The sequence below is a fragment of the Emericellopsis cladophorae genome (assembly GCF_022114955.1).
Source record: "Emericellopsis cladophorae strain MUM 19.33 chromosome Unknown NODE_49_length_168633_cov_116_125306, whole genome shotgun sequence".
NCBI classification, from domain to species: domain Eukaryota; kingdom Fungi; phylum Ascomycota; class Sordariomycetes; order Hypocreales; family Bionectriaceae; genus Emericellopsis; species Emericellopsis cladophorae.
Genome location: NW_026250974.1, coordinates 46,548 through 70,651, shown reverse-complemented (window position 1 = coordinate 70,651; position 24,104 = coordinate 46,548). Strand labels below are relative to the sequence as shown.

At 55.3% G+C, this 24,104-nt stretch overlaps 8 protein-coding genes across 8 annotated transcripts; 3 read left to right on the top strand and 5 right to left on the bottom strand.

The window, feature by feature from the left end:
* Positions 1-353: 353 nt before the first annotated feature.
* On the top strand, positions 354-1,924 carry J7T54_001006 (Negative regulator of sexual conjugation and meiosis-like protein; the record flags this gene model as incomplete). Its single annotated transcript, XM_051508791.1, has 2 exons — positions 354-1,056; positions 1,110-1,924. 2 exons carry the CDS (start codon positions 354-356, stop codon positions 1,922-1,924), a joined length of 1,518 nt encoding a protein of 505 aa, XP_051360132.1.
* Positions 1,925-6,525: 4,601 nt separating this feature from the next.
* Positions 6,526-7,494, bottom strand: J7T54_001005 (uncharacterized protein; the record flags this gene model as incomplete). The annotated part of the gene is made up of 2 exons (XM_051508790.1): positions 6,526-7,304; positions 7,356-7,494. The coding sequence occupies 2 exons, from the start codon at positions 7,492-7,494 to the stop codon at positions 6,526-6,528; spliced, it is 918 nt and encodes a 305-aa protein (XP_051360131.1).
* Positions 7,495-10,350: 2,856 nt separating this feature from the next.
* J7T54_001004 (putative membrane protein-like protein) lies at positions 10,351-12,431 on the top strand (the record flags this gene model as incomplete). The annotated part of the gene is made up of 4 exons (XM_051508789.1): positions 10,351-11,006; positions 11,102-11,202; positions 11,254-11,423; positions 11,478-12,431. The coding sequence occupies 4 exons, from the start codon at positions 10,351-10,353 to the stop codon at positions 12,429-12,431; spliced, it is 1,881 nt and encodes a 626-aa protein (XP_051360130.1).
* A 320-nt stretch (positions 12,432-12,751) lies between these two features.
* J7T54_001003 (uncharacterized protein) lies at positions 12,752-14,029 on the bottom strand (the record flags this gene model as incomplete). The annotated part of the gene is made up of 5 exons (XM_051508788.1): positions 12,752-12,811; positions 12,868-12,945; positions 13,006-13,135; positions 13,189-13,750; positions 13,813-14,029. The coding sequence occupies 5 exons, from the start codon at positions 14,027-14,029 to the stop codon at positions 12,752-12,754; spliced, it is 1,047 nt and encodes a 348-aa protein (XP_051360129.1).
* A 2,248-nt stretch (positions 14,030-16,277) lies between these two features.
* On the top strand, positions 16,278-17,147 carry J7T54_001002 (uncharacterized protein; the record flags this gene model as incomplete). Its single annotated transcript, XM_051508787.1, has 3 exons — positions 16,278-16,287; positions 16,342-16,700; positions 16,758-17,147. The coding sequence occupies 3 exons, from the start codon at positions 16,278-16,280 to the stop codon at positions 17,145-17,147; spliced, it is 759 nt and encodes a 252-aa protein (XP_051360128.1).
* A 498-nt stretch (positions 17,148-17,645) lies between these two features.
* J7T54_001001 (uncharacterized protein) lies at positions 17,646-19,418 on the bottom strand (the record flags this gene model as incomplete). Its single annotated transcript, XM_051508786.1, has 1 exon — positions 17,646-19,418. The coding sequence occupies one exon, from the start codon at positions 19,416-19,418 to the stop codon at positions 17,646-17,648; it is 1,773 nt and encodes a 590-aa protein (XP_051360127.1).
* A 418-nt stretch (positions 19,419-19,836) lies between these two features.
* Positions 19,837-22,299, bottom strand: J7T54_001000 (mucin-5B; the record flags this gene model as incomplete). Its single annotated transcript, XM_051508784.1, has 1 exon — positions 19,837-22,299. One exon carries the CDS (start codon positions 22,297-22,299, stop codon positions 19,837-19,839), a length of 2,463 nt encoding a protein of 820 aa, XP_051360126.1.
* Positions 22,300-22,617: 318 nt separating this feature from the next.
* J7T54_000999 (Acyl-CoA dehydrogenase-like protein) lies at positions 22,618-24,004 on the bottom strand (the record flags this gene model as incomplete). The annotated part of the gene is made up of 2 exons (XM_051508783.1): positions 22,618-23,498; positions 23,545-24,004. 2 exons carry the CDS (start codon positions 24,002-24,004, stop codon positions 22,618-22,620), a joined length of 1,341 nt encoding a protein of 446 aa, XP_051360125.1.
* Between the last annotated feature and the right edge of the window lie 100 nt (positions 24,005-24,104).

Sequence of the window (24,104 nt, the reverse complement as noted above, 5' to 3'; positions counted from 1 at the left end):
TTCACTCCGTTGAATCTCTCTCCCTGACCCGTTCGCTCGGCCATCAGGATCTCTCGCCCCATTGCCATACGTACGTATCCTACTACCACCCGGGCCATAATACCACCGACCACCGAGCTTGTGTACGGCGACAACATCTCAAGTTCCACCAACGCCAACATCACGGCCTATTGTAATCATACCAGAACCCGGATCAGGATCCAACCAGTGTACCAGCGTTTTCGTGGACTTTACTCATCCTCTATTTTTCTTTTCTTGTATTCCGGCTACTTGCCCTCCTTACGTCTTCCTGGATTGGACCGGATATAAGGACTCTTGCCTTTGGAACCTTTTCTTTCTTCTTCCACAGGATCATGCAGCAATATGCCTATGGAATCCCGTCGCCTCCGGCATCACCCCAGGTTTTCGAGCAGCAAAAGTGTGCCTTCCAGCCTCCGCCAACCGCAGCCGCTTCCCGCCAGCAACAACAACAACGACCGCGACGATGCGTGCCCCTTGTCGCGGAGGATAGGCTAGGCATGCTGCTCGAGGGGAAACTCCGTCTGACCCAGGTCCTTGGCACCGGCGCCTACGGCGTCGTCTACACCGCTGTTGATGTGAACACCGGTATTCCCTATGCTGTCAAGTGCTTGTCCAAATTCAACCCCGATGGAACCCCGCTGGAACGCAGGCAAGCGGCCTACCAGTCGCGCGAGATCCGTCTGCACTACTTGGCCTCTGCACACAGTAATGTCGTGTCGATGCACAAGATTGTGGACGATGCCGACTGCATATACGTGATCCTCGAGTACTGTCCTGAAGGTGACTTGTTCGCCAACATCACGGAGCGTGGCCAGTACGTTGGCAACGACGAGTTGTCTCGACGGGTCTTTCTCCAGATTTTGGACGCCGTGGAGCACTGCCACAAGCTTGGAATCTACCATCGGGATCTCAAGCCAGAAAACATCTTGGTCACGGACTGTGGTGAGACTGTCAAGCTGGCTGACTTTGGACTGGCGACTGCCGAGGATCGATCCGAGGACTATGGCTGCGGATCCACCTTTTACATGAGTCCTGGTGAGTGAAATTGCTCGATCCTATGATGAGACGCATACTGACCCGAACGATAGAGTGCCTCGACTCTAATGCGCGCAAGCCTTTCTACCTGTGCGCTCCTAATGATGTGTGGTCCCTAGGTGTCATCCTGGTCAATCTCACGTGTGGTCGCAACCCGTGGAAGCAGGCTTCTTTCCAGGACTCCACCTATCGTGCCTATGCCCGCTCCCAGGAATTCCTCAAGACCATACTACCCATTACGGACGAGCTGAATGACATCCTGGCCTGCATCTTCAACCCTTCTCCCGCTCACAGGATCACCCTCCCCGAGCTGCGCGAGAGGATCATGGCGTGTCGTTGCCTGACCGTGGGCCCCCAGATGCCACCCAGCCCGCCCGCTACCCCCGATCAGATTTCCAACCCTTATGGAGTTCCCGAGGAGGCGATCATGGACGAGTATGAGGAATGTGAGAGTCTGTCTCCCACACCCAGCGTGTCAGATGACGGATCCCTATCCTCTGACATTTCCACCATTTCGGATTCGGACGACGAATTCATGCAGGAGCAGCAGATGCACACGCCTCCTGAGGCTCATTTCTACGGACAGGAACCTCAGATTGTTCCACAGGATGTTTACTACGCCGCCCAGGAATACATCCCCCAGCACTACACTGAGCCTACACCTCATCAACCCCTTCCTTCGCCTGGTCCTCATCAGGCAACGCAAAATGCGCAGCCATTTTGCGCACCAGCACCAGCACCAGCACCAGCAAAGTCCTACTTTCCGTTGTGGGATGCGCTGGGCCGATACGTCCAGCAGGGCGCGCCGCATTTCTATGCGCCGCATCATCAGGTACCTGCTTACCCTCAGTTCCAGGGATGCTTCTGAACGAAGCGAACGGAGCACTTCTCGGACATCATACACTTGATCGAAATATTATTACCCTCTCCGGACCATGGATTCTGGACATATTCTCTCAAACCTCTTCTTGTCTTTCGGAAAGCGAGGAGTTTTTATCTGTACTTTGGCTTTTTTCTCATTTTCATATTTACACCAGGGCAGGAGTTACCAATCATGATGAGGCATGAACATGACGACGAAGAAAAAATCAACAGTGCTCTTTTAATCGGAGGAGTTGGGTTCACAGACACGGAATTAGATACCAGGTCAGGAGGACGTTGGACGGAAGGCATGAAAGTAGATACCAAGCTCAGGCTAGGTGCAAGACACCCTTGAATACAATAAACGAGACATCTCGTCACAAGCAAGCAAGCAATGTTCGCCCTGCCCTGACGATGGTGGTGATCAACATGGTGATGCTGCAGCTCCAATGTTCCCAGCATCACCATGAACGCATGCATGCATGTCAGCGAGTGACGCGCGAGCACCACCCGTATCGCCCCAATCATCACTCGAAATGTGACACGACTCGTGCGTGGCATGCACGCACGACCGACGCTTCATTATTCCAGCCACTCACGGCAGTACGCCAGTCACCATCATGCGTTTCCGTCTCCTCAGCTACGGTGCTTTATTGAGGGGAGCGGGGGGAGTTCTCGTTGATTGTGAGGTCGTGCCATTGATCCTATGCAGGGCGATGCAACGGTGAAGCGCGCACAGAATATTGCATATTCACCGCTCATTTGGGCCGTCTACGTTCATGCTCGTTGCTGTGTGAGCATTGTCTCGTGTGCTTCATTCACCGCCGGTTCTCCTGTCAGTTCTCCGATGCTCATACGCACGCACATTCGTTCTTCATACAGCGTTCAAGGCACTTTTGACTGCCGGGGGTATTTCTCCTCGAAAGGGGGGGATAGATGGCGCTTCTCATTATTATTCCGGATCAGCTCACCTCGTGCCCAGCGCGACTCATGAGGTTGCTGTAGTTTTGCATATGGGGGGAATCATCCGCTCCCGCTTTCTGGCGTAAAGTCAAAAGTTGATATCTCTTGCCCGTCATCATCGTCGCCTGCATATGCGACTTGTCGCTGGATCGACAGCTCCACCAGCAAGCAGCTGCTGGCCTAGCATGATTACTCGACGTGTCGAAATCTACCACAAGAAACATAGCCACTGCTGCATTCCGAATTTGTCTCGACAATTGCCACCGAGAGGCGAGATGGACCAAGGTGAAAAGGCTCTCCCCGACTGGAATGTGTCAGATGGCAAACGGTCCCGTTGCCCGTACGTTACAGGCTCTGCACGAGAATAAGTTCTTCTCGACCACTCTCGAGAAGAATGCACCAGTCGGAGCTCTGTCTCCCAGTGCCCACCCTCACCCGACACCATGGAGGTTTCTTTTCCTGTCACAAGGCTCTTGTTTGCAGACTCGGCCAATCATGCGAGCCCGTGATGGGATAGACTTCCGCCGCAGAGGGTCCTGGGAATGAGGCGGGGAGATAGTTCACTCCGTGGCACGGGAGGAATGGATGTGGCTTGGTCGAGAGCGGTGCCTGTGCCCTTGGCGGGGGCGAAGACGAGGAATGGAGATATCTTGTGGGTGTGCTTAAGCTGTGGATGGTGGTGGCGCATGTGGCTACGGGGTTGGCGCGGTCGATTCCAGAGCTGGTTCGTGACGATGCGGACGGTATGGATGTGCGACAGTGCGAGTGATTATCTCAGCATCGCTAAGCTTGCGGACACTGATGAGTCTAGTTCGCGGATGTCAACATGAAGAGTCAAGACTAGTTGCATATCCTCTTCTCCGAGGTAGCTTTGAAGCTGTACATGTATTGTCACAACAGTTGCTCTGGGATCCTTCCCTGCGAGTACAGTCTGTGAACCAGGTAGAGTCAGCCTTCACGCGAGGCACATGTCGGACTACTTGTCATCGTACCGTGGTATGTCTCGCGTGATTGCCTGATTCACAGACCAAAGGTGAAGGACGCCGTGCATATACAACAGACCTGTGGTCTTACACGCAATGGCACAATGTCTCTGGGCCGTGGATCATTCGACAAGTGAGTAACAACTCATGTCGTAAACGCCCGCTGCTTAAGATTCCTGCTTAAGTCACTCGGCGAGACCAAGATACCACACACGATGCAACACCTGGTTCGTTGAGCGGTGCCACATACAGTCAGGAAGCCTAGGACTCTACCGGATATGAACTGCCAGCGCTCTACCCCTTCGTCAACCCCCCTTAAAGAGTTCGAGACTCTTCACACGCGCAAAGAACCTCAAGTGGTGCGAGTCAAGGCGACAGGCTTTCTCCAGTCCCTAGGGCTGACCACAGCTTCATGCAAGGCCAGGACGTTTGCAAAGTCAATCCAAATCCCGCACGTGAGAAGAAAAGTCGAGTGCGCGCCGACGACGGACTGGTGCTTGAATATTGAAAGGTTCTTGAGTCAGGAGCTTGCACGCCCGTTTGCAGGTACACAGCGTGCCATCGCGGCGATCAGGTTCGGACAAAAGGGGGCTCGCGTTGTCCTTGGACCTCTTGTACATCAACAAAGAGGCTTTGGTAAACGTTACTTAGACTACGAGTCTGCCAACGTCAGCAGCCAAGTTATCTGTGGACGGAGAAGGCCTGAACAAAGCTTGAGAGCTCACCAGCCGGCTAATCATGTACTTTGACATGTCCCACCTGTATACTTGGGCTTTCTACCTCGGGCCTTGTTTGCCATTGACCCGCAAGGGTGAATGAAGCCTGATAGCCACAAAGCAAATCCTAGCTTCTAGACTCAATTCCGTCGTAGCCCCTTTATCTCAAACGGAGGCAGGATCCACAACCATCATGGTGATGGACCGCGGCAGCAACGTGAGTATGAAGGTTGATGACAGGCAGTCAAATTCACCAGGCGTAATGGAAGCCTCTGATTCTGTACTGCCTTCTTATGCCGTAGGGATAGTTTCTTGCTGTACTGTTAGAAGTTTCGCACCTACATTGCGCAGTCACTACGATGAGAGGTCGGGATGACTTTGAGCTCGGCCATGCCACATACTCGACTCGGTTCACGAGGACCGCCTTGCGATCAAGATCGTCCAGTGTCAGCCGGGAGTAACCCGTTGCATTCGCTTGTAATGCAGACCACGGGTGAGCGGTATGTGAGCATTGATTGCGCTTCCAGGACATTCTGGAGGCTTTGAGTAGGGACATCTGGAGATGTCGTGAGGTAGCCGGACAAGGGGACAAACACTGTGCATAATCAGACATTGAACCCTGTAGTGACCTAATGCATATCCTCAAGAGTGGTTCTGTCGATGTATAGTTCTGGACTCGTTCCAAGTCATACGGGAAGCTCGCTCCGTATGGCGATGCTCGCTCTGAGATGAGAATTCTGCTGGGTGTTGCTCGACAAACACACAGAGGTGAGAACATGACATGGAAGCATTGTTCATATGCAAAATCGACTGCTTTTTACCATTTACGATATACAATGTCTCGTCAGATCCTGGTCTAGTTTATGCGATCCATCGGGAAGGATGTCTGCACAACAACCCCTGGGTTGCTACCGGTTTGTACAATGATATGAACGCATCAACTCTTAGGAAGGCAAGTCTAAAGAAAAGCTGTGAGCACCCTTCCGAGGTTCATGACTTGCATAGAGCTGTCAATGCCGGCCATCGTGCAAGGCCATGTCCGTACGATGGCAGACAGACGGCCGTTCTACAAGTAGTTAGGAGCCGTTTCGAGGCACAACTAAAGACTACTAACAAATAGTATGTGAAAATCCAGGCGGAGGAACTGCTTTTCGGATGAATTGTAAATCAAACCGTGAGGTTGGAGTTGAACTCCCCTATCTCCATGTCATTTGTTGCTGGTCCTCCTCTCATGGTCCTGTCGACAGATGTGCTCGAACCAGATTTACGACGCTAAGTCTGGATAACTGAGGAATACAAAGCCGAACATGGGGAAAGAGATGTCAAGTTTTCATGATGTCTGAGAAATGCAATCAGGGGGATGGGGATAGGGGCATGTCGTTAGTACGGCCTCAGGGGTTGTACTTGTTAGCGTACGACTTGTACTCGTGCCGCGCCCCCACCTCGCTAAGGTGAACGGTAGTGTGAGAATCAAAGGCACCTATTTTACCTATAGTATCAGGCATGTTTTGATTCACACAACCCCTATTATACGTTGAGTAAAGACCTCTAGCTGAGTAAAACATCGTCAGAAAAGTCACCAGCAGCAAGCCCAGCCGAAGGCATCTGGACTTCGTAACGCGCTAACAATGGCAATTCGTGGGACTTCGTGATCCAGTCCAGGCCGCTGTCGGGGACGACTCGGCCTGTCACAACGCGCGGCCGCCCTGCTTGTAATTCGGTCGATATGCTTATTTTCTACGTCGCTCAATACAAGTTGTAACACGGAAATGTAGAAGAGAACGCCGTGATTCTATTTCGACTGGAATAGCTCGCCAGATACATACTGGACTCCACAAATTATTCATTGGTATCCAGTGCTTCAAAGCAAAAAAACGCCCTCGTGTGAACCAACACATGTCTAAAAAGAACACTTCCTCTGAAAAAAAAAAGGGGAAAAAAGACGATCACGAAGAGCCGCGAAACAGGGATGCAATGGTGGCCGGGCTGAACGAGGACTTTGCGTCCACCAGGTCGAGGTACACGGCACCGTGGTACACCGCCAGACCTGACAGGACAGCAGCGGATGTGTTGAATGCATAGCGCAGCAGGCAGTTGTACATTTGGTTCCTGTTGCGACGGCGCGAGCGAGTCACAAAGTCAGAGTTGTCGTTGACGTTGGGAAAGGGTGAGTCCTTGGGCACGGGCTCGCCGAGGAACTCGCACAGGGGCTCCCAGCCCTCGGTGACCTTGTACTCGAGGAGGCGGTCCTTGGGCACCAGGCTGCGGACCTCCTCGTAGTGTTCCAGGAAGACCTCCTTGCCCTTGTTGGGGAAATCACCCTTGAAGAAGGTGTCAAAGAATTTTTGCAGCATGGGCTGGTACATGCTGGCGGCCCAGTCAAAGTGCGACAGCCAGCGCAGCTCGGGATCGGTGACACGCCAGTAGACGGTCTTCATGGTCGAGGCATGCCACGTGTGGACGTCGCGGTTCGTGAGGACGACCTTGGCCTCGGGGTAGGCCTCGATGAGCTCCTTGGCAAAGGCGATCGAGGGCCAGTCGCAGACGGCCTGGGCGTTTCCGAGGAGCTGGTCCCAGTCCTCGCGTGTAAACTTCTTGCCGACACCGTCGTACTTGGCGGTCAGGGCGTCCATCCACATGAGAGCGTCGGGCGGGTTCTCGATCGAGCAGTTCATCATGTGGTAGGTGTCGACGTAGCCAAGCTGCTTCATGGCCGCGCGCATGGCTGGTACTTGGTCAGCATCAGGTTGTTGCCATTGGGCACGGTCACACTTACAAGCTGTACCCGTTCGCCCCAAGCCCAGGATGAGAACCTTCATGGGCACCTTGCGGGTGCATTCCCGACGGTTGATGTCGGTGTCCGATGTGAAGACATCGGTAAAGGGTCGAGGGGTATACTTGGCAGAGTAGGCCATATTAACTGTGGCAATGGAATGAATGGTGCTACAAGTAGAAATTGAAAGAAGAGAGAGGCGTGCGCACAATGTCAGATGGAAAAGTGAGTTGATAAAGGAGTGACAGTAAGGTTGATTAATGGACACAGGATGATTCAGGAGAACTTCTTGGAGGAGAAGACGGTGGTTGCTTGTCTGCCACCAACAAGTCGCGCGACAAGAAAATGGAGCAAGCGACATGGATGAATGAACTTGGCCCCTTGGGAAGTACGCCCCACCACCATTAGCGCATTCCAGGCTCCAGCGGCTCCAGCCAGGGTCTGAGGTTCTGGACGCTAGCCTGATTGGTGGGACTACTGGCTGGACCTGCACGCGTGGAAGCGGGAGGAAAGCCACCTAATTCACTCGCATGCAGTGACAGGCACTGCAATCTGCACCTGCACTGCCCTGGTGACTGGGGGAGATCGGCTGTCCAACGTCAAGTTCGACCGTTTCACGTTGTGGTCTCCAGTCGCCGCCTGGAGCCACGGAAGGACTTGCGCACGGCACGATGGTTCTGGTCAGGTCTCAGTTTTCTGTGTAATACTTGGGAGCAGGCACGTGTTATCGAAATATCGTCGACAAGGCAGCCTAGAGTGTCGCGAGATTGACACACTCGAGTGGTTAGTACGCAGTTCAGGTGCGCAGGAATGCTCGGCTGGGACATGTTCAACACTGTGACCGCTCTCTTTTTGAAATTTCGGGCCGTCGCTGGTTGATGAAAGGATCGCCGCGATCGCCCGTTGGCAACTAAGAGAAAGGGGCCAATGACAGCGTAGTCTCTCAGTCGGCTACAGGTACGTACCTTCATTTCCTGCCGCGACCTCCTGAATGTCTTCACCAAAAGAGGTTATGTCTAACAGAGCCTCACTGATGATCTTGCATTGATCAAAGTCGATCTGCGAGGCGGCCTGATTTGCCGTGCTCTGTTATCGGTTTCAAGTGGCTCGTCGGCTGGGAGTTGTCCGTTTTGGAAGGAGAAGGCGTAATTACTCCGTAGTAATCAACGAGAGACGTCGTCCAGATTGTCGGATTGTCCCACACTCACCCGCTCTTTTTTTTGACCTGCAGCTAAAATGAGCATGAAGCGTTGTGCATGCTCCGTGCTGCATTGGATATCTTCAGCAGAGGAATGATAAGACAGGTCCCATTGCTGCCATTTAGACGGGGATCAATCAACAAGAAAACAGCCCCTGAAATGATCAACGGCAGGCTACTACTCTGTGCACATGAAACTCAACATCCGAGCTCAGAAGCCGCTGGGTCAGGCAGGCTGATCACCATACAATTAATCAAAATCTTTTTATTGGTCGTCATGTATCCTCAGGGCAGATCCCCCTCTGTCGCGCGATGGTCTTTTCTTTCATGTGAAGTATCATCAGTGTCTGCGCCGATCTCTTCCTTCATGCGCTGACGACACCCATCTCCCGTCAGTCACTTTTGCAGAGACACCCCTGACTTTACAGCAGGGAAGACGGGTATCGGAAGGAAGATGTGCGCAGGTTTTGGGAAATGGGAAGAATTGGTTCTTTGAAAATTTCAAAGCATTTGGTCTACGTAACATGGGCAGCTTGACGTGTTTCGAAACAATGAATGTGGTTGATTAGTACGGATAGCGAGGTAGTATTGAACGGAGCACGAGCCATCTCGCCCAGACCTGCGAGTGATTGGTCTGGAATAAATAAGGCTGAGAGCATCCCACTATTGTTGACCGGACTATTATTAATTTGTCTATATCAAGAGCCGAGTGAATTCGAGTTTCGTCTTTCAATGAGGGTTTAGTGTAGGCTATAAATTTGGGGGACTAACATAACAAGTAGCAAGCACTGCAGCCAAACTTAACTGAGGCCCTTGTTCATTCGCGGTTCCAGTCGGTCTCTCGCCAACCTTGTCTGCTGCTGGCCGACGACCCGACAGTATCGAATCTATAGACAAGCCAGCGGTTTGCCCCCCGCCACACGTTTGTAGGTCATAATCGTGGATACTTAATTTATAGCGCTGTTTTCGAGTTGGCTTGACTTGGAGTTCTCACGTTCCAGGATGTAATGACGTTGTGCGTTGATAAGCTGAGCATCATTTTCATTGTCATAGACGACAGCTGATCTAGTAGTGATAGTCGGGGGTCCTCGGCGCCGAGCCACCGATAGCCGCGCATGTCAGCGACTGGACGTCCAGTGTCTTCTTAGAGGGATACAGGCACTAATTATGAGCTGCAGCCAGCGAAATGAAGCAGTGCATTAGGTGCGTAGAATGATCCAACCCCTGCTATCTATTATCCACTGGTGACTGGGGAGGACAATACGGCGCACGAGGCGGCATGGTACGCCGAATTGCTCTTTCACGAAGAGAAGTGTCTGCAGTCTTGTCACTGCCCGAGTCTGGCTCCAGTCGTTTTGAATTGTTTCTGAATAACGTGGGCAGCCGCGTCACGCTGTGCATTGAAGCCTACCAGGTAGGTACGCAGAGCGTGTCGCAAGTGCCTGCCAATTCCGCATACCAATCCCGACGAATCCACAGCCAGCAACAACTTCAATCCCACACTCGAGCACAGTCCCCCTCCAAGCTATCCATCCCTCACTCGTTTCCAGTCTGTTGTTCCTATCATCCCTCCACCACCTTACCTTTTCCTCTGCCGTACTTAGTCACATCATCGGCCGATGTGCTACCGGTGCCACTCCTTAGGAAACATCATTTGCGACCTGTGTCTCGAAGGGTGGGTGCGCACCAGGTGGCCACTCGCTCGCCAGTGACCATTGCCAACGCGCCAGTCTTGCAAGCAATCTGCCACTGGAACGCAAGCTCCCCGCGGCTCGATCCTTCGTACATCACAGCAGGACTATGCCCGGTCACCAGCGGTCTTTCAGCAATGACCGAGCGACACTCAAGCCGCTAGAACCACGCAAGCATCGACGAGGCGCCTCGCAGCACGGCTGGGAGCCCACAACACCCACGACACCCGAACGGTCATCCGAAGAGAATGAGCGCGACGCCATGTACGAAAATAACCCGCATCATCGAGCCGGCACGGCGAGCTCTGCACTGCAAGATGCCGAGTCGCAACGACCGCTATCCCCGGTTGACGAGAAGCCCTCGCCAGGGCGAGGCGCTGGAGCGGGCGTAACCTGGATGTCGCTGCCGAGAAAAGACCAGCTCTTCATCTTATTCATCAGCCGCCTGGTCGACTTCCTCCAGGTGGCCTCGATGCAGGCCTATGTCTTCTTCCAGCTGAAGCACTTTGACAACACGCTGTCGGACGCCCAGATCTCCCAGCAGGCTGGGTTGCTGCAGGGCTGCTTCACGGGCGCGCAGGTCCTCACCGCGATCCTGTGGGGCAAGGCGGCAGATGCGAGCTGGTGTGGTCGGAAATGGGTGCTGGTCATCGGTCTGGGTGGCACGGCGCTCTCGTGCATCGGGTACGGATTCGCGACGACATTTTTCTGGGCTGCGTTCTGGCGCGCATTTGGTGGTGCTATCAACGGCACGGTGGGCATTATGTGAGTAAGAGCCGCATGCAGTGTGACAACATTTTTGCTGCTGCCAGCATCTTCTGTGTTACGTAGCATGTCGCTGACGCAAGGATATTTTGCAGCCGAACAATGGTGGCCGAGTTCACCGTGGAGAAAAAGTACCAATCGCGTGCCTTCTTGATCCTGCCCATGAGCTTCAACGTGGCAGGCATTTTGGGACCCAGTGAGTTCGAGTCGCCGATACATAGCTGGGGGATTTCACTGACCACGGCAGTCATGGGTGGTATGCTGGCTGACCCGGCTGTCAACTTGCCGGGCGTATTTGGCGATGGCGCTGTATTCGGGTTCCAGTGGATTCGCAGCTATCCTTATGCTCTGCCAAGTCTTATGAACTTTATGTTTCTCAGCACAGCGACGGCGATCGCTTTCTTGTTCCTGGAAGAGGTGAGCTGAGCTTCTTTCGCGTGCCATGGCAAGGCTAACGTTGTGTGTTTGCAGACATCCAAAAAGCGCCAGGGCAACTTTGATCTTGGCCTCCATCTTGGGAGTCGCCTCAAGCAGGCCATCTTCCGTGGTCGCTCTCACGATGGCTATGCACGCGTCAGCACTCTCTACGATGAGGCGGACGTCCCCCTACAGAGCCTCAACAAGCCCGAGGCCCCGCGCAGGGCCAAGGTTTCTTCGGGCGTGCTGCCTTTTACTCGCCTCTGGACGCGCAACGTCATCTTCACGTTGATATCCATCGCCTTCTTCGACTTTCATCTGGGCGCCTTTACGAATATTTGGTCCCTCTACCTGTCTACTCCTCGCCACTACACTGGTGGCCACAATAAGCAAGGGACAGATGCCGCGACGCAGAAGCGCGACCTTTTCATGCTTTTCACCGGTGGTATGGGCATGCCGGCATCTACAGTGGGCATGGCGACGTCTATCCTGGGCTTCTTGGGCATGTTCTTGCAGGTCACCCTGTATCCACCCGTGCAGGCCCGTCTGGGGACTATGCGCTCGTTCCGATACTTCTTCATTCTCTTCCCTGTGGCATATTTCTTGGCGCCCTATCTGTCGATTCTCCCATCTTCGACGCCAGCGCCCGAGCCGGCCTCTGGATTTTTCATCTGGGCGGGCATCATTCTCGTCCTCTTGTTACAGGTGACCGCACGCACGTTCACACTCCCTGCCAGCATCATCCTGCTCAACAACTGCAGCCCGCACCCTTCTGTTCTCGGCACGATCCACGGCCTGGGGCAGAGCGTGTCTGCTGGCTTTCGCACGGTCGGACCTGTTGTGGGCGGATGGTGGTACGGCTACGGCCTGGACATTGGCATGGTTGCGTGGGGCTGGTGGCTGGTGGCCGCGGCATCCATGTTTGGCTGTCTGACCGCGTTGGGGATGCACGAGGGAAGCGGGCATGAGGTGTTCCTGCCCGGCGAACGGGACGAAGATGAGGACTGAGAGAGGTTCCGGTATAGATTCTGTATATTCATTTCTAGAATCAATGCATGGGAGGCGTTGGGGTTCTCCTATCATTCTTTATTTAACACCCTGTTTACATTATGCCACGCAGCAGTGCAATGGTATGACATCTTTCAAGGTCAGCAGTGATTCATTTTCATCTATCAAATTCGCTCCCCCCCCCGCCTCCTTCCATGTATCTACTCGTCCACCACAATGGCCAACACATGCCTCATCCTACGTATCTCTGGGATAGATAATAGGTATCCCTGTCTATCCACTGCAGGCTCGCTTCTCTCCCCCTTTCGTTGAGAAGACACTCAGCAGCCACGGTTGATGCTCTGTGCGAACAGAGTGTAAGTGTCTGCGTGGCGAAGGTTCTACATCTTGTCAGACAAACATTCTGCAAAATCGCGAGCGGTCACATGTGGCTTACCTGGGAGGAGCTCAGGGAGCGGACGAAGTTGTAGCCGTAACCACCAAAGTCCTCAGTGCCGGCGATCTGGCGCAAGTGCTAGGGAAGTCCGTCAGTCTCTGCACCCAGGCGCGAAAGAAAAGGACGGCTGAAACTTACAGTCACCTCGTGCAAGACAGTGCCGATCTGGTTATTCCCGTAGCAAGAAGTAGGGCCGACGGGCAGGCTGAAGTGCAGAGGGCAGTACGCCATGGCGGAGAGCGAGGGAACAGTGTACGCAATCACACCACTAGAGAGATCAGCGTCGATCAGGACTCAACCAGGATCAAGGAGGAGACTTACCCGCCGCAGACACCGTAAAAGTCAGTGCAGTAAAAGGTGGAGACACCGCTGCTGGTCGAGCTGCATTCAGAGCGGATGCGCGAGAAGACACCAGCGACAGTGCTACGTGTGGTCGAGGTGGACGACTTGAAGTACTCGTTCATCTTGGTCGCCGAGCCGGACTGGGCGACAGATTGGGCCTGCGCGGCCCAGCTGGCACAGCCGCTGAGGCCGCTGCGGGTCTGGGAGAGGCGCGTGCCGGAGCAGTCCGACTGGACGCGTGTCCGCTTCTCGTTGACAAAGGCTGTGTGGATGGCAGCGGCGGACGCGCCGTCCACCTCGGCCTCGACGGTGTTGGCGGTGAAGGGGACGGAGCCGACGAGCTCGGTCGAGTCTGCCTCGGCGAAGGAGAAGGCACCTTCAGAGGAGATCTTGAAGGCGCCGCCGGCCGAGAGGTCGTGGTACTCAGCGATGTCAAAGGTGACCTCGAGAGACTCGCCAGAGTCGAGGCGCGTGAAGGCGTCCTCCTCCAGGTTCTCTGTGGCGACCAGGAGCTTGACACCGTCAAAGGAGACGGGCTTGTCTGTAGTTGTATCAGCCGGGAAGTGCTTGGTTAGAGATTTACTTCGGAAAGGGGTAGCATACCGCCAGAGAGGACGGAGACCTTCTCCACGGGGGCGTCGTCGAGGAATGTGCCAGTGCTGAACAGCTTGAGGTTGTTCTTGCCGTTGTTGGTGACAGTAGCCTTGACCTCGGAGTTGCCGACGAGCTCGAGCTTGACGTCGAGGGGTGTGGGCGCACGCTTCTCCGTGGGAGCGGCAACGGCCATGGCGGCCATGGCGAGGGCAGCGAAGAACTTCATGATGGGCGAAGAGGAGGAGACCGAGGACTGAAGAATGTGTGGATGGCGGAGGACTGGGATATCTCGTACAAAGACACGGCGCTTGGGCGTTCTTATACGCGAGTGTCAGGTCTCACGATGTGCGGCAGACATGAGTGAGCACGGTGAGATATATTAAGTCGTGGATACCAAGCCGTCAATGCACTGTTGAGTCCATGCTCGTCGAATCACATGTAGAGCATTTTGATGCCACTTTCCTAATACTGGCAGGCGTCCGGTCGTTGGATGTTGATGAGAGATAGCTCGTGGCTGCAGAAGTCGTGAGGAAGAAGCAGGCCTTGGCATCGCATGGACGCTTCATGGTAGATAGAGAACGTCGAATATAGCACCGCGGGTCGGCTCAAAAGAGCAGGTCTTCATTGATATGCAGCCTCCTGCCTAAAGAGTCTTGCGGCGAGTAAATCATCCGAGAAAGAAGCTGCACCACGAATCTTGTTGATACACACGCGCGTGGCACCGCTAGGCTCACTGGGGTAGGTTGGCCTTAGAAACGCATTCTAAACAAGACTAGACTGCACATCACGGCTTGGGCACCAAAGCAAAAGGGGAAGGCAGGTAGGGCCAGGGATCGGTAGTCAATCTACGGCGGGGGAAAGCCGGGGAGGCAGCGAATTGTGAAGAAGAAGAGCCGCTGGCCCAGACGCCGGGGTGGGTAGGGCTGCTCTAGCCAAGAACTCAATGTTACACCTTGAATCCTCTAAAAGTGCTTGTACTGCGAACCTCCTTTCGACGACGATGGCATAGCACTCATGATGTCTCGTGGGACGACAAGCTGCAGCATCTCGTGGGTTGGGCGTATCTCCCGAGTGTTTTGACCATCCGAACGTGATCGGGTCAAAGACCGCATCGTCTGTTTGCATATCCACTCATAGTCTCTGGCCAAAGCGGAGGAGAAGAGCACATACCATCTCGGCTTCTGGACTGGGGGCAATTGTGCGTGATCGCTCAACTGCCGATTGGGGGGCAGGAGCATGAGACAGGAGGGTCCTTGTTCAGAGAAGGAGGTGGCACCAGACTCGGAGCTTTCGCCATGTTCAAGTTGATTTTCCCTCCAGTGTGCTGGCAGATGCAGCATGTACGTAAGTAAATCTTGAACCTGCGTTGCAAGGTGCCAAGCCGTCGCAACATTGTCGTCGGTCGAGGCCATTGGGCAAGTATCAGTGTCCATAGACTTTCCTCTTCGGGATCATGGTCTCGAGTTGGTCTTGGCGAGAACTACTTTCCAGCCAGTCACACCCCACGAGCCAAGAGCACATACGTGGAGAATAAGTTGAGAGTGGTATACCAAGTATTACCGTGCATCGACCACATCCATCCCCCCCCCCAACACACTACCGGCGATAAGCTTTAAGCATAAGTTAGTGGACTTCGTGGTACTCTAGTCTCCGTGAAACATGGCCTGAATTATCTAACGCGGGGAGAATTGGCTGCCTAGTGCCGACCTGCCCCTTTACTCCAGTACTGGTCAGTGGGAACATGACCTGAACAGAGTGGCACATCGTAGAAACAGGAATAGAGGCGGCATCACCACAGACTACTCTGATGGTCAGACCAAGTTGAATCCCAGACTGCTACAATTAGTGTGCATTCATCCGTCTGCAACGATGATGCGAAATGTCGGAGGTGAGATAGGGGTTGTTGGCACACCTGTCCGTACTGGGAAGGTGATCGGGACGCACGCACGGCTCGACTCAAGGTCTGGAACCACACGAAGAGAGACCTCGCCCGATTGGAATCGCACACTTCTGTATGAAGTTTCATGTGCATGCTAGCAGAATTTCGGGTGTGTTGCCTATTTGAGTATCAGACACTCCAGCAAAGCTGACCTCCTCTCCCTGCGAGAAAAATGCCTACCCTGGACATTTTGCCATACACAGGCATCGCCACGACACTGACATGAATGTATGCTGGTTCAATGGAGTTTTCAATATGATCCTAGACCTGAAACCGAGTATACGCTAATCTTGAGCTTTCTTAGAATTGAATGGCACGGGGATAGCGCGTGGAATTGGTCCAGTCAACCGTGTACATCTGGATCGTGGTGTCTAAGTCATCGTGCCGTCAGAGGCTGACTTACACGGAGGTGACGTGAACAAGACCTCACGTCAGAAACATAGTGAAGACATACAGCAACACGACATTAGCTGTGCCCATCTCATGCAGAACTCGTCTTCCCCACGAGTACTAGGCTCACCGGAAACAGGCTACAATGAGTACATGTAAGCAACACCGCACCTGACCAGCGGACTATGGCTCAAAAGTAAACTGCTTAGCCTCTGAACCGAACCAGAATATCCGGGGATACGAGCCTGGCGAAATCGCCGCCAAGGGCTGCGTCACTGTCGACATTGTGATCGCTGACTTGGGCGTCACTCTCCAGGCACTCATCGATTCTCAATATGTCGACAGCAAGACCATGTCCCACAGACCAGGGATAATCCTCAAATATCTCCCCTATCTATACGACGGAATCACCGGAAAGCTACTCACGGGCGGGCTGTACCTGTTTGACACGTACGAGGATGCAAAGGACTATATACGCTGGGCAAGCGAGGAATTCGAAGTCGGCGAGCCAAAGGTCAAGTTCACCGAGCAGCCCATGTTCAAATCCTTCACGGACCAGGTCTGGAAGGTGATTGGGGCGCACAGCTTTGCGCCGGTCGAGGAGCATGCAGTGGGAAGGCTGTAGACCTGGTCCTGCTCCGAGCCAGACGCCGAACCCAAGCTCCAGTCGCTGTACGCAAAGGTGAAGAATGCTGCAGAGACTGGAAACGCCGCGTCCGTGTGGCTTCTCTACGATCCCAGCACGAGGAAAGTTGGGCTGCAGTTGGCGTTTAGGAAACAAGGCGTAGCCGAGCCTTCGGCGGCAGCACGAGATCTCCGCGATGCAGGCTGGACCGCTTTGGGGGATGTCTTGTCCCAGCAGCTCCATCTGAAGCCCTTGTTTGACAGAACGGGCGTGCTGCTGACGTTGTGGTTGCCCAGGTCGAGGGCGGCGGGTGGCTCGGAACTGGCGATCCCTTACTATCCCGTGGTTCCCGACATCAGCCATAATTACTTCAGAGGTTCCACGCACTAGGCAAAGCTTCGAGGTCACAGGGTCTCGTATTTGGGAGGGTGTTTCGGCACGTGTTAGGCACTGAATTGGTATCAGGAGTTGGCCCCATGTAATTATGCGGTCTAAGCCAGTGTATCAAAAGTATTGCTTACCTCCGCTGCATACACAAAGTCTCTACAGGTCTCTCGCACGAATAGTGGAGCTAATCTTCTTCGACGTTCCGTCCAACTAGCTCCATTGAGCATCTAGGAGTGGATAATCCTGAGCTCATGAAACTGATGCCTTGCGACAATGCGTGGCATGAAATCGACCGTAGCGTAGTCCAAGTTGCCTCACCGCCCGAGTCTATCCTGCACCAGTGGGAAACACCAAGCTATGAAACCTCGCCAAGTGGTGACCCGTCAAGTTTTCAGATATCAAGGACACACAATAAAATCACAGAACACCAAAAGTAAACGCTGAATACCCTTGCTGCAGATAACATATCCCAAACACCCTCCCGCGCCAGGCGTTGACTCTTCAGTATCCAAAATCCTCCCAAATGACATCCTCCCCGGCCAGCCACTCGTTCAAATTCCGTAGCAAAACTGGACTTGCGCATAAGTAGAACTTGCGCCCCTTGAGATTGGACAAGTCCGTCGGACCCAGCCTTCGCGCCTCGGCAGTTGCCCCCAACTGCTCCATCTGCTTTACAAGGCTCGCGCCGGCGTCCCCGGTGATGAACAGCTTGGTCACGCTCGCAAGGCCCTTGTTCCTTTCAAAGGAGTCGACAGCCAGTGGGATGTCTTCAGCACGCAGGCTCCATACAAGTCGTAGATTGTCACCCGCAGCGTCATTGCGCAGCAGCAACTGTGCGCTCTGCGCTAGCATCGGCGTGACGCCCACACCACCGGCAACAAAGACGTTCTTCTCCCCATTTTTCATGCGGAACGACTCCTCCCCGCCGAAACCCATGACGGGGATCTCCAAGGGGATCTGGTGGGCGTGGGCGAGAGGATGCCGCCACATCAGGCCCGTGGCTGGCCCATGTTTCTTGGCCGTAATCTCTATCTGCTGACGGCGCTGATTCTTGCCCGGCGCATTGGAGACCGTAAAGGTTCGTACGTAGTCGTCGTTGAGACTCTGTGGATCCGCGTTGTTCATGTGTGCGTACCCATAGCTCAATCTGTCATAAAAGTCCAATGTGACGTGCTGTCCAGCCTGCCAAAGCGGCTCATTCGTCTCGGCTTCCTTCTCAGGCAGGGAGATGTCGAATGTGAAGCGGCTGATGGTCGGGGTCAGGGCCACACGGTCGATGAGGGTAGCCACGGTACTATGTGAGGCAGAGGACACATGGGAGGGTTGTTCGGTGAGTAGTTGCCGGACAGGCGGGTTGTAAGGCGAATAGTCGATGAAGGATGCGCGAAAGGGTAGGCCAGCCTTGACAAAGCGCACATCTGTGACGGAGATTTTGACGGCTAGTTTTGTGCGAGCGATCAGTGATGTGGCTTGCTCGCCGACGAGGATGGTCGTTGAGCCTGTCAGATAGAGGACGTTTCCTGTATCAAAGTCGGGTACCACCACGCCCACCAGAGGGTTGACCTTGAGATTTCCCAGGGTCTGATAGAGGCGATTACCCGAGTACTCGGGATAGACAAGCACGACTTCGCCCTCTTGGTTCTTCAAAATCCTCACGAACCCGGGTGGTCCGCCTCGATGGTTCGTGTCCAAGCTTTCCCCGTTAGTGCTGGACACGAAGAAGAGGTCAGCACGGGTGAGAAGATCCACCGCCTGCGGATGCAGAGGAAGCGTCGAGCTCAGCAACTCGGCGTCGTCCAAATGGTGAGGCGTGACAGCCTTCTTGTTCAGGTACTTGGGACAGTTTCCCAAGCTCCCCTCCACGGCCATGGCCATCTGCACCCTCGTTTCATTCTGGTCCTTGGCCACTGCGCCAGCAACCATTCTGCCAGCCAGCTTGACCCTATCTCTTGTTTCGAGGTCAATGGACAGGCCACTCATTGACCTGCCGTTCCCCTGCACCACAGCCTCACTCTCGCCATCTTGCCCATCCCACAACGCCTCAAACACCGGATCCCAGCGCCTGTCCACGACGCTATTTAGTGCAACAACGTCCTCGGCCACCTTCTGCGCGAACCCTCGCTCTCCACCCCATACGGTGCTCCATGGCCGGCCCTGGTGATCGAGTGCCCCCAATGCCACGAGAGGCGAGGCACGCACTCGACTGGCGTAGTGTGGGGGCAGACCCATGGCAGTCGGGTCATCGCTCTGCGGAACGTGAAGGAGGCGATGCATTTCCACCTCGCCATGATGGAAACCTCCATGGCGAACGAGCATTGTTTGGACAGACATGGCTGGATTGGCACGCAATTCAAGTACACACGGCGAATCCGATTGAGAATCAAGCGATGAATCGTCCCATGGTTTCCGCAGCCTCCATCATATGTCGGAAGCGCGTTGGCCCCCAACTCCGTGAAGCTTTGTAATTGAATTGGCAATCCAATAATTATGCATCATGACGGTTCGGGTTTTGTATACAATTTCGGCTTAGCGCGTGCCTACAGAGTCGACAACTATCACCAGCACAGCATCCAAGAAATATCATTGGGTCGTGTACGTCGTGTACGTACAGTTCCAGTTTCGTATGACTGCTCTCTTACGCCATGCCCAACATTCACATGGCGCAATGGCCAGCCGCCATGTGCACCCTTTCTCATGCCCTGCTCCTTAGACTCCGAGTAGCGGCAGCACCCTTGGGCGCAGGCTTTGACTTTGTCACTCTTCCAGAAGCCACACTGTTCTTCGCAGCCTTGGCCGCCGGCTTCTCGTTGACCGGCGCCACATCCCCCATGCCCGCACGGCCTCGGCCACGGGTAGGCTCGGCGGGCTCGGGCGCTGCAGGCTGGGTCTGCTTTGGGCGACCGCGACCTGGCTTGACCGGGTCTTGTGCCTGGGTCTTTTGAGTAGCAGGTTCGCGCTTGGTCGCAGTCGAGGGCGTCTTCTTGGGCGGACGACCTCCCTTGTTCTTCTTGACTGGCTCAGGCTTGGGCTCAGGCGCGGGTTTGGACGCGGAAGACGCCTTGGTCTGGCGCGTTGTCTTTTGCTTTTTCGGCTCGGGTTCGACAACGTCTTCCTTGGCGTCAGTGCTGCGTCCACGTTTCTTGGACGCCGGGGGCGCCACAGCCGCGGCGGTAGTGGCCTTGGGTGGCCTGCCTCTTCTCTTGGGGGCATCTGCCACAGTCTCGCTGGCCTTGGGGGCAGCCCTAGGTTTTTTAGCCGCAGTAGTAGTCATAGCAGCCATGGAGGCCTTTGCCTCGGCCTTTGCCGACCTCCCGGGTCGCTTTGCTGCTGGTGCTGGCGTGGCGGGCTCTGCTCCCTTGGCAGCCCGACCTCGTGTGGGTTTAGGGGCAGGCGCAGGCGCTTTGCCCCGAGTCGGCTTCACTGCTTCGGTTTCGACCTTTGCTTTCCGGCCGCGAGCTGGCTTGGATGCCGTCTCTTCCGACTTTGCACTAGATGCTTTCTTCGCAACGTCGGCCGAGTCGGGGGCAGTCTTTGGGGGACGACCACGACGTTTGGGTGGCTCTGCGGGCACGGCCTCGGCCTTCGCACCGCTCTTGGGCGTAGTCGCCCCCTTGGCTTTAGGGGTAGACTTTGCGTCGGCTTTGGTAACCTTGGGCGCGGACAGGCGGGCAGAGAGGGAGTGTCGCTTCTTAAGAGGAGACGTGCGCTTGCCAGCACTGATTGGCCGCCCCCTGCGCGCAGGCTCTGTGGCAGGGGCTTTCAGGGAAACCTTTGCGGGTGTCTTGACAGGCGTGCGTGCGGCTGTGGCGCTGTCGGGGGCCTTGGGGGGTCTGCCCCTTCGCTTCGGCGTCTCGTCTGTGATGGTAGGAACCGGCCGCTTCGCACTGACGGGGGTCTTTCCAGCGCTCTTGGGAAGTTTTGTAGCTACTTTGCCAGGGGCAGAGTGCGGTGTGCGGACTTTGACTGCTGGTGATGCCGTTTTGCCTGCAGCCATGCTCTTCCGAGCGGTGGGCTTGGCCTTTGGCGTCTTGAGTGTAGCCACACGCGGTACAGCAGCTGGTTTGGTCTTGCGACCGGGTGTCTCGACAGGTGTCGCAGTCATGGCATTGCTTGACTGGATGGGCGCCGAGCGCTTCTTTCGGTCGCTGTAGTCTGATGAAACAAACGCACTACTAGCATCGGCGAGCATATCAGCAGCCGTGCGACGACGTCGCTTGGCGCCGGAGTCCGTAGAGGTACCTGCAGCTCCTCTCTTGGGCGGGACGGACATGGAGCCAAGGATCGGCTCTTGGTGCTGCTGTTGAGGTGTCCCGGCCGGAATCGGAGCATCGGATCCCGAGTCTGGTGATGGGGGCTCCGGAATCTCCAGTTCAATAGTGTCAGCTGGTGGCGATCCGGCAACGTCCCAGACCGTGTCCATCCTCAAAGCCCCGCGCGTCTCAGGGTCAATGTCCGCCGCGGGAACTGGTGTCTCAACGACCGTTTCCACGTGCTTTTCGATAGACATCGGCTCAGGCGGCGCGCTCGCCGTCTTCTCCTCTTTGTGGGTCTCCTCAATGACCTCTGTGTGGGACTCGACGACGACGGATTGCCCGTTGATTTCGGTCTCAGTAATCTCCGTGGATTCTTGTGTACGCACGCAGGACTGGTCGTCGCCCAGGTTGATAGACGCTTCTCGCCCTCCCGCCACCGCCGTGGGGGCAGCCTCGTCGAAGGGCGAGTCGTCTTCGACAGTAGTGGTGCTGTTGGCGGTCGCGTGTCCCGCCGGCGACGGTGGCGCGTGCGTAGTATCAATTGAGGGAGTATCGTCCGTCGTCGCAATGGTCTCGCGCACTGGCTCGGACGCAGGCGCGGGCGCAGATGGCATCGCGATGCTTGGCGACAGGTCGCGCGCGACATCCTTGTCTTGCGCTGGCGCCTGTGATGCGTCGTCTGGAAGCGCGCCAGACATGGTGGGCTGCTGGGTGGCTGTCGCCGTCGAGGGAGGCATGGCCCCCGACATTGTGTCGTCCTGGTTCATGCCGTCGCCAGGATAGATGTTTTCCATGAACGGCCGGAACGGCGATCCTTGTGCGCCCTGCAGAAAATCATCGTTGCTGGACGATTCGGCAGACATGTGCACCGGATTGACGTTATCAAAGAGGTCCGAGTCCATGGTGAGGGCGCGCGCAGAATGCGCAGGCGTGCTCTGGGCACGAGCACAGGATTGATGTACTAATGCGACAATAGGATATCGAGTATGGATATGGATGGGTGCTGATATTGTGATGGTGGTGATGCAGCTCGACACGTCGCCGGAGGCGCGACAGGATGTTGTGACCTTGACGCGACGGGACATGACGTACCTTGCCCATTTGGTACAGGGTAGGCAGGGTAGGTAGGGTAGGCAGCACTCGCGAGGCTACATCGCGAGTCTACACCAGAACAACACGCAACATCACCGGAACACACAGTTTCTTAATGTCCCAAAACATCACAACTTTCCCTTCTTCTCACGCCCTGTTTTGAACCCGAACAAGTATCCCGCCACCTTGCGCATCTGCACCTCCTCGCTCCCCTCAGTAATGCGGTACCGACGAAAGTGCCTCCAAATGTGCTCAAACGGCTGATGCCGGCTGTACCCGTTGCCTCCATGGACCTGGATCGCGTTGTCGGCAGCCTGGCACGCCAGTCGGTTGGCATAGTAGTTGCACATGCTGATCTTGTGCCCCAGCTGCTCTTCAATGGCCACCCACGCCGGGACCTCCTTGTCAGACGCGTACTCTCGCTGCACCCGGTCCATCTCGCTCGCTGTGCGCAGGATCAGGAGGCGGAGCATCTCAATCTGCGTCGAGAGCTCAACGAGAGGCCACTGGATTGCCTGGTTCGATGCCAACGGCTTGCCGAATACGACACGATCTCGCGCATACCGAATGGACCTGTCGACGCAGAACTGGGCGGCGCCGCAGGAACTCGCCGCCTGACGGATGCGGTTCTCGTGTGTGAACGTCTGGGCGATGGCGAGCCCGCCATGCAACGGGCCCAGGATGGCCGAGTCCGGCACTTGAACGTCTTCCAACAGCACCGTGGCATGGTCGGTGGGCATGTTGAGCGTGTACTCGTACGACGCGATGGACACGCCCGGTGTTGCGCGTGGGACGAGAAAGGCGGTGATGCCATGCGCTGAGCCAGCCTTGCTCGCCGTCCGCGCAAAGATGAGAAAGTGCGTGGCATGGTGGGCTCCAGTCTGCCATCGCTTGTTGCCGCTGATACTGAAACCGGGCGATCCGTCTTTCAGCTTGATGGGCGCGGCCTTGGTGTCCATGTGCGTTGCGTCGCTGCCGTGATGGATCTCTGTCAAGCCAAAGGTCATGCCTGTCCTGTCAATGGGGGGTTTCCAAGGAGAGATCACAGCACTCACGGAAATCCCCCCTGAGTCGGGCCGGGATGTACTCGTTCTTCTGCCTGGCACTGCCCCAGTGATGGAGCATGAGGAAATCCGGAAAGTTGCCCACGACACTGTGCTCCGTCTGCAGATCGTTGGCCAGACTCACTCCTCCGCCGTACAGGGGGTTCGACGCCAAGTGGAATCGAATGGCGCACATCCAGAGATTGGTATCCTCGTGCTCGAGGCCTCCGTATTCCCTGGGGAGCGCGAAATGGTAGAAGCCTGACTTTTCAGCAATCCTGTGCACCCGTGCCAGGAGTGCTTCCCACTCAGGCGTGGGCAGACCTTGGTTATCCCATTGCGTTCGCGATGGTTCTCGGCGGTGATCGAAGAATTGAATGTTCTCCTCCTGGATGGGGAGAATGTCAGCCTTGATAAAGGCGTCAAGCTTGCCGAGGTAAGTCTGGAGCTCAGGCGAATAATCGAAATTCATGGCGACGGGATTGACAGTCCAGCAGTGCCTTGGTGATGGTTTTGAGGTGAAGAAGCCCTGCCACAATATATATGCCTGGTGGTCAGCTAGATTAGGATAT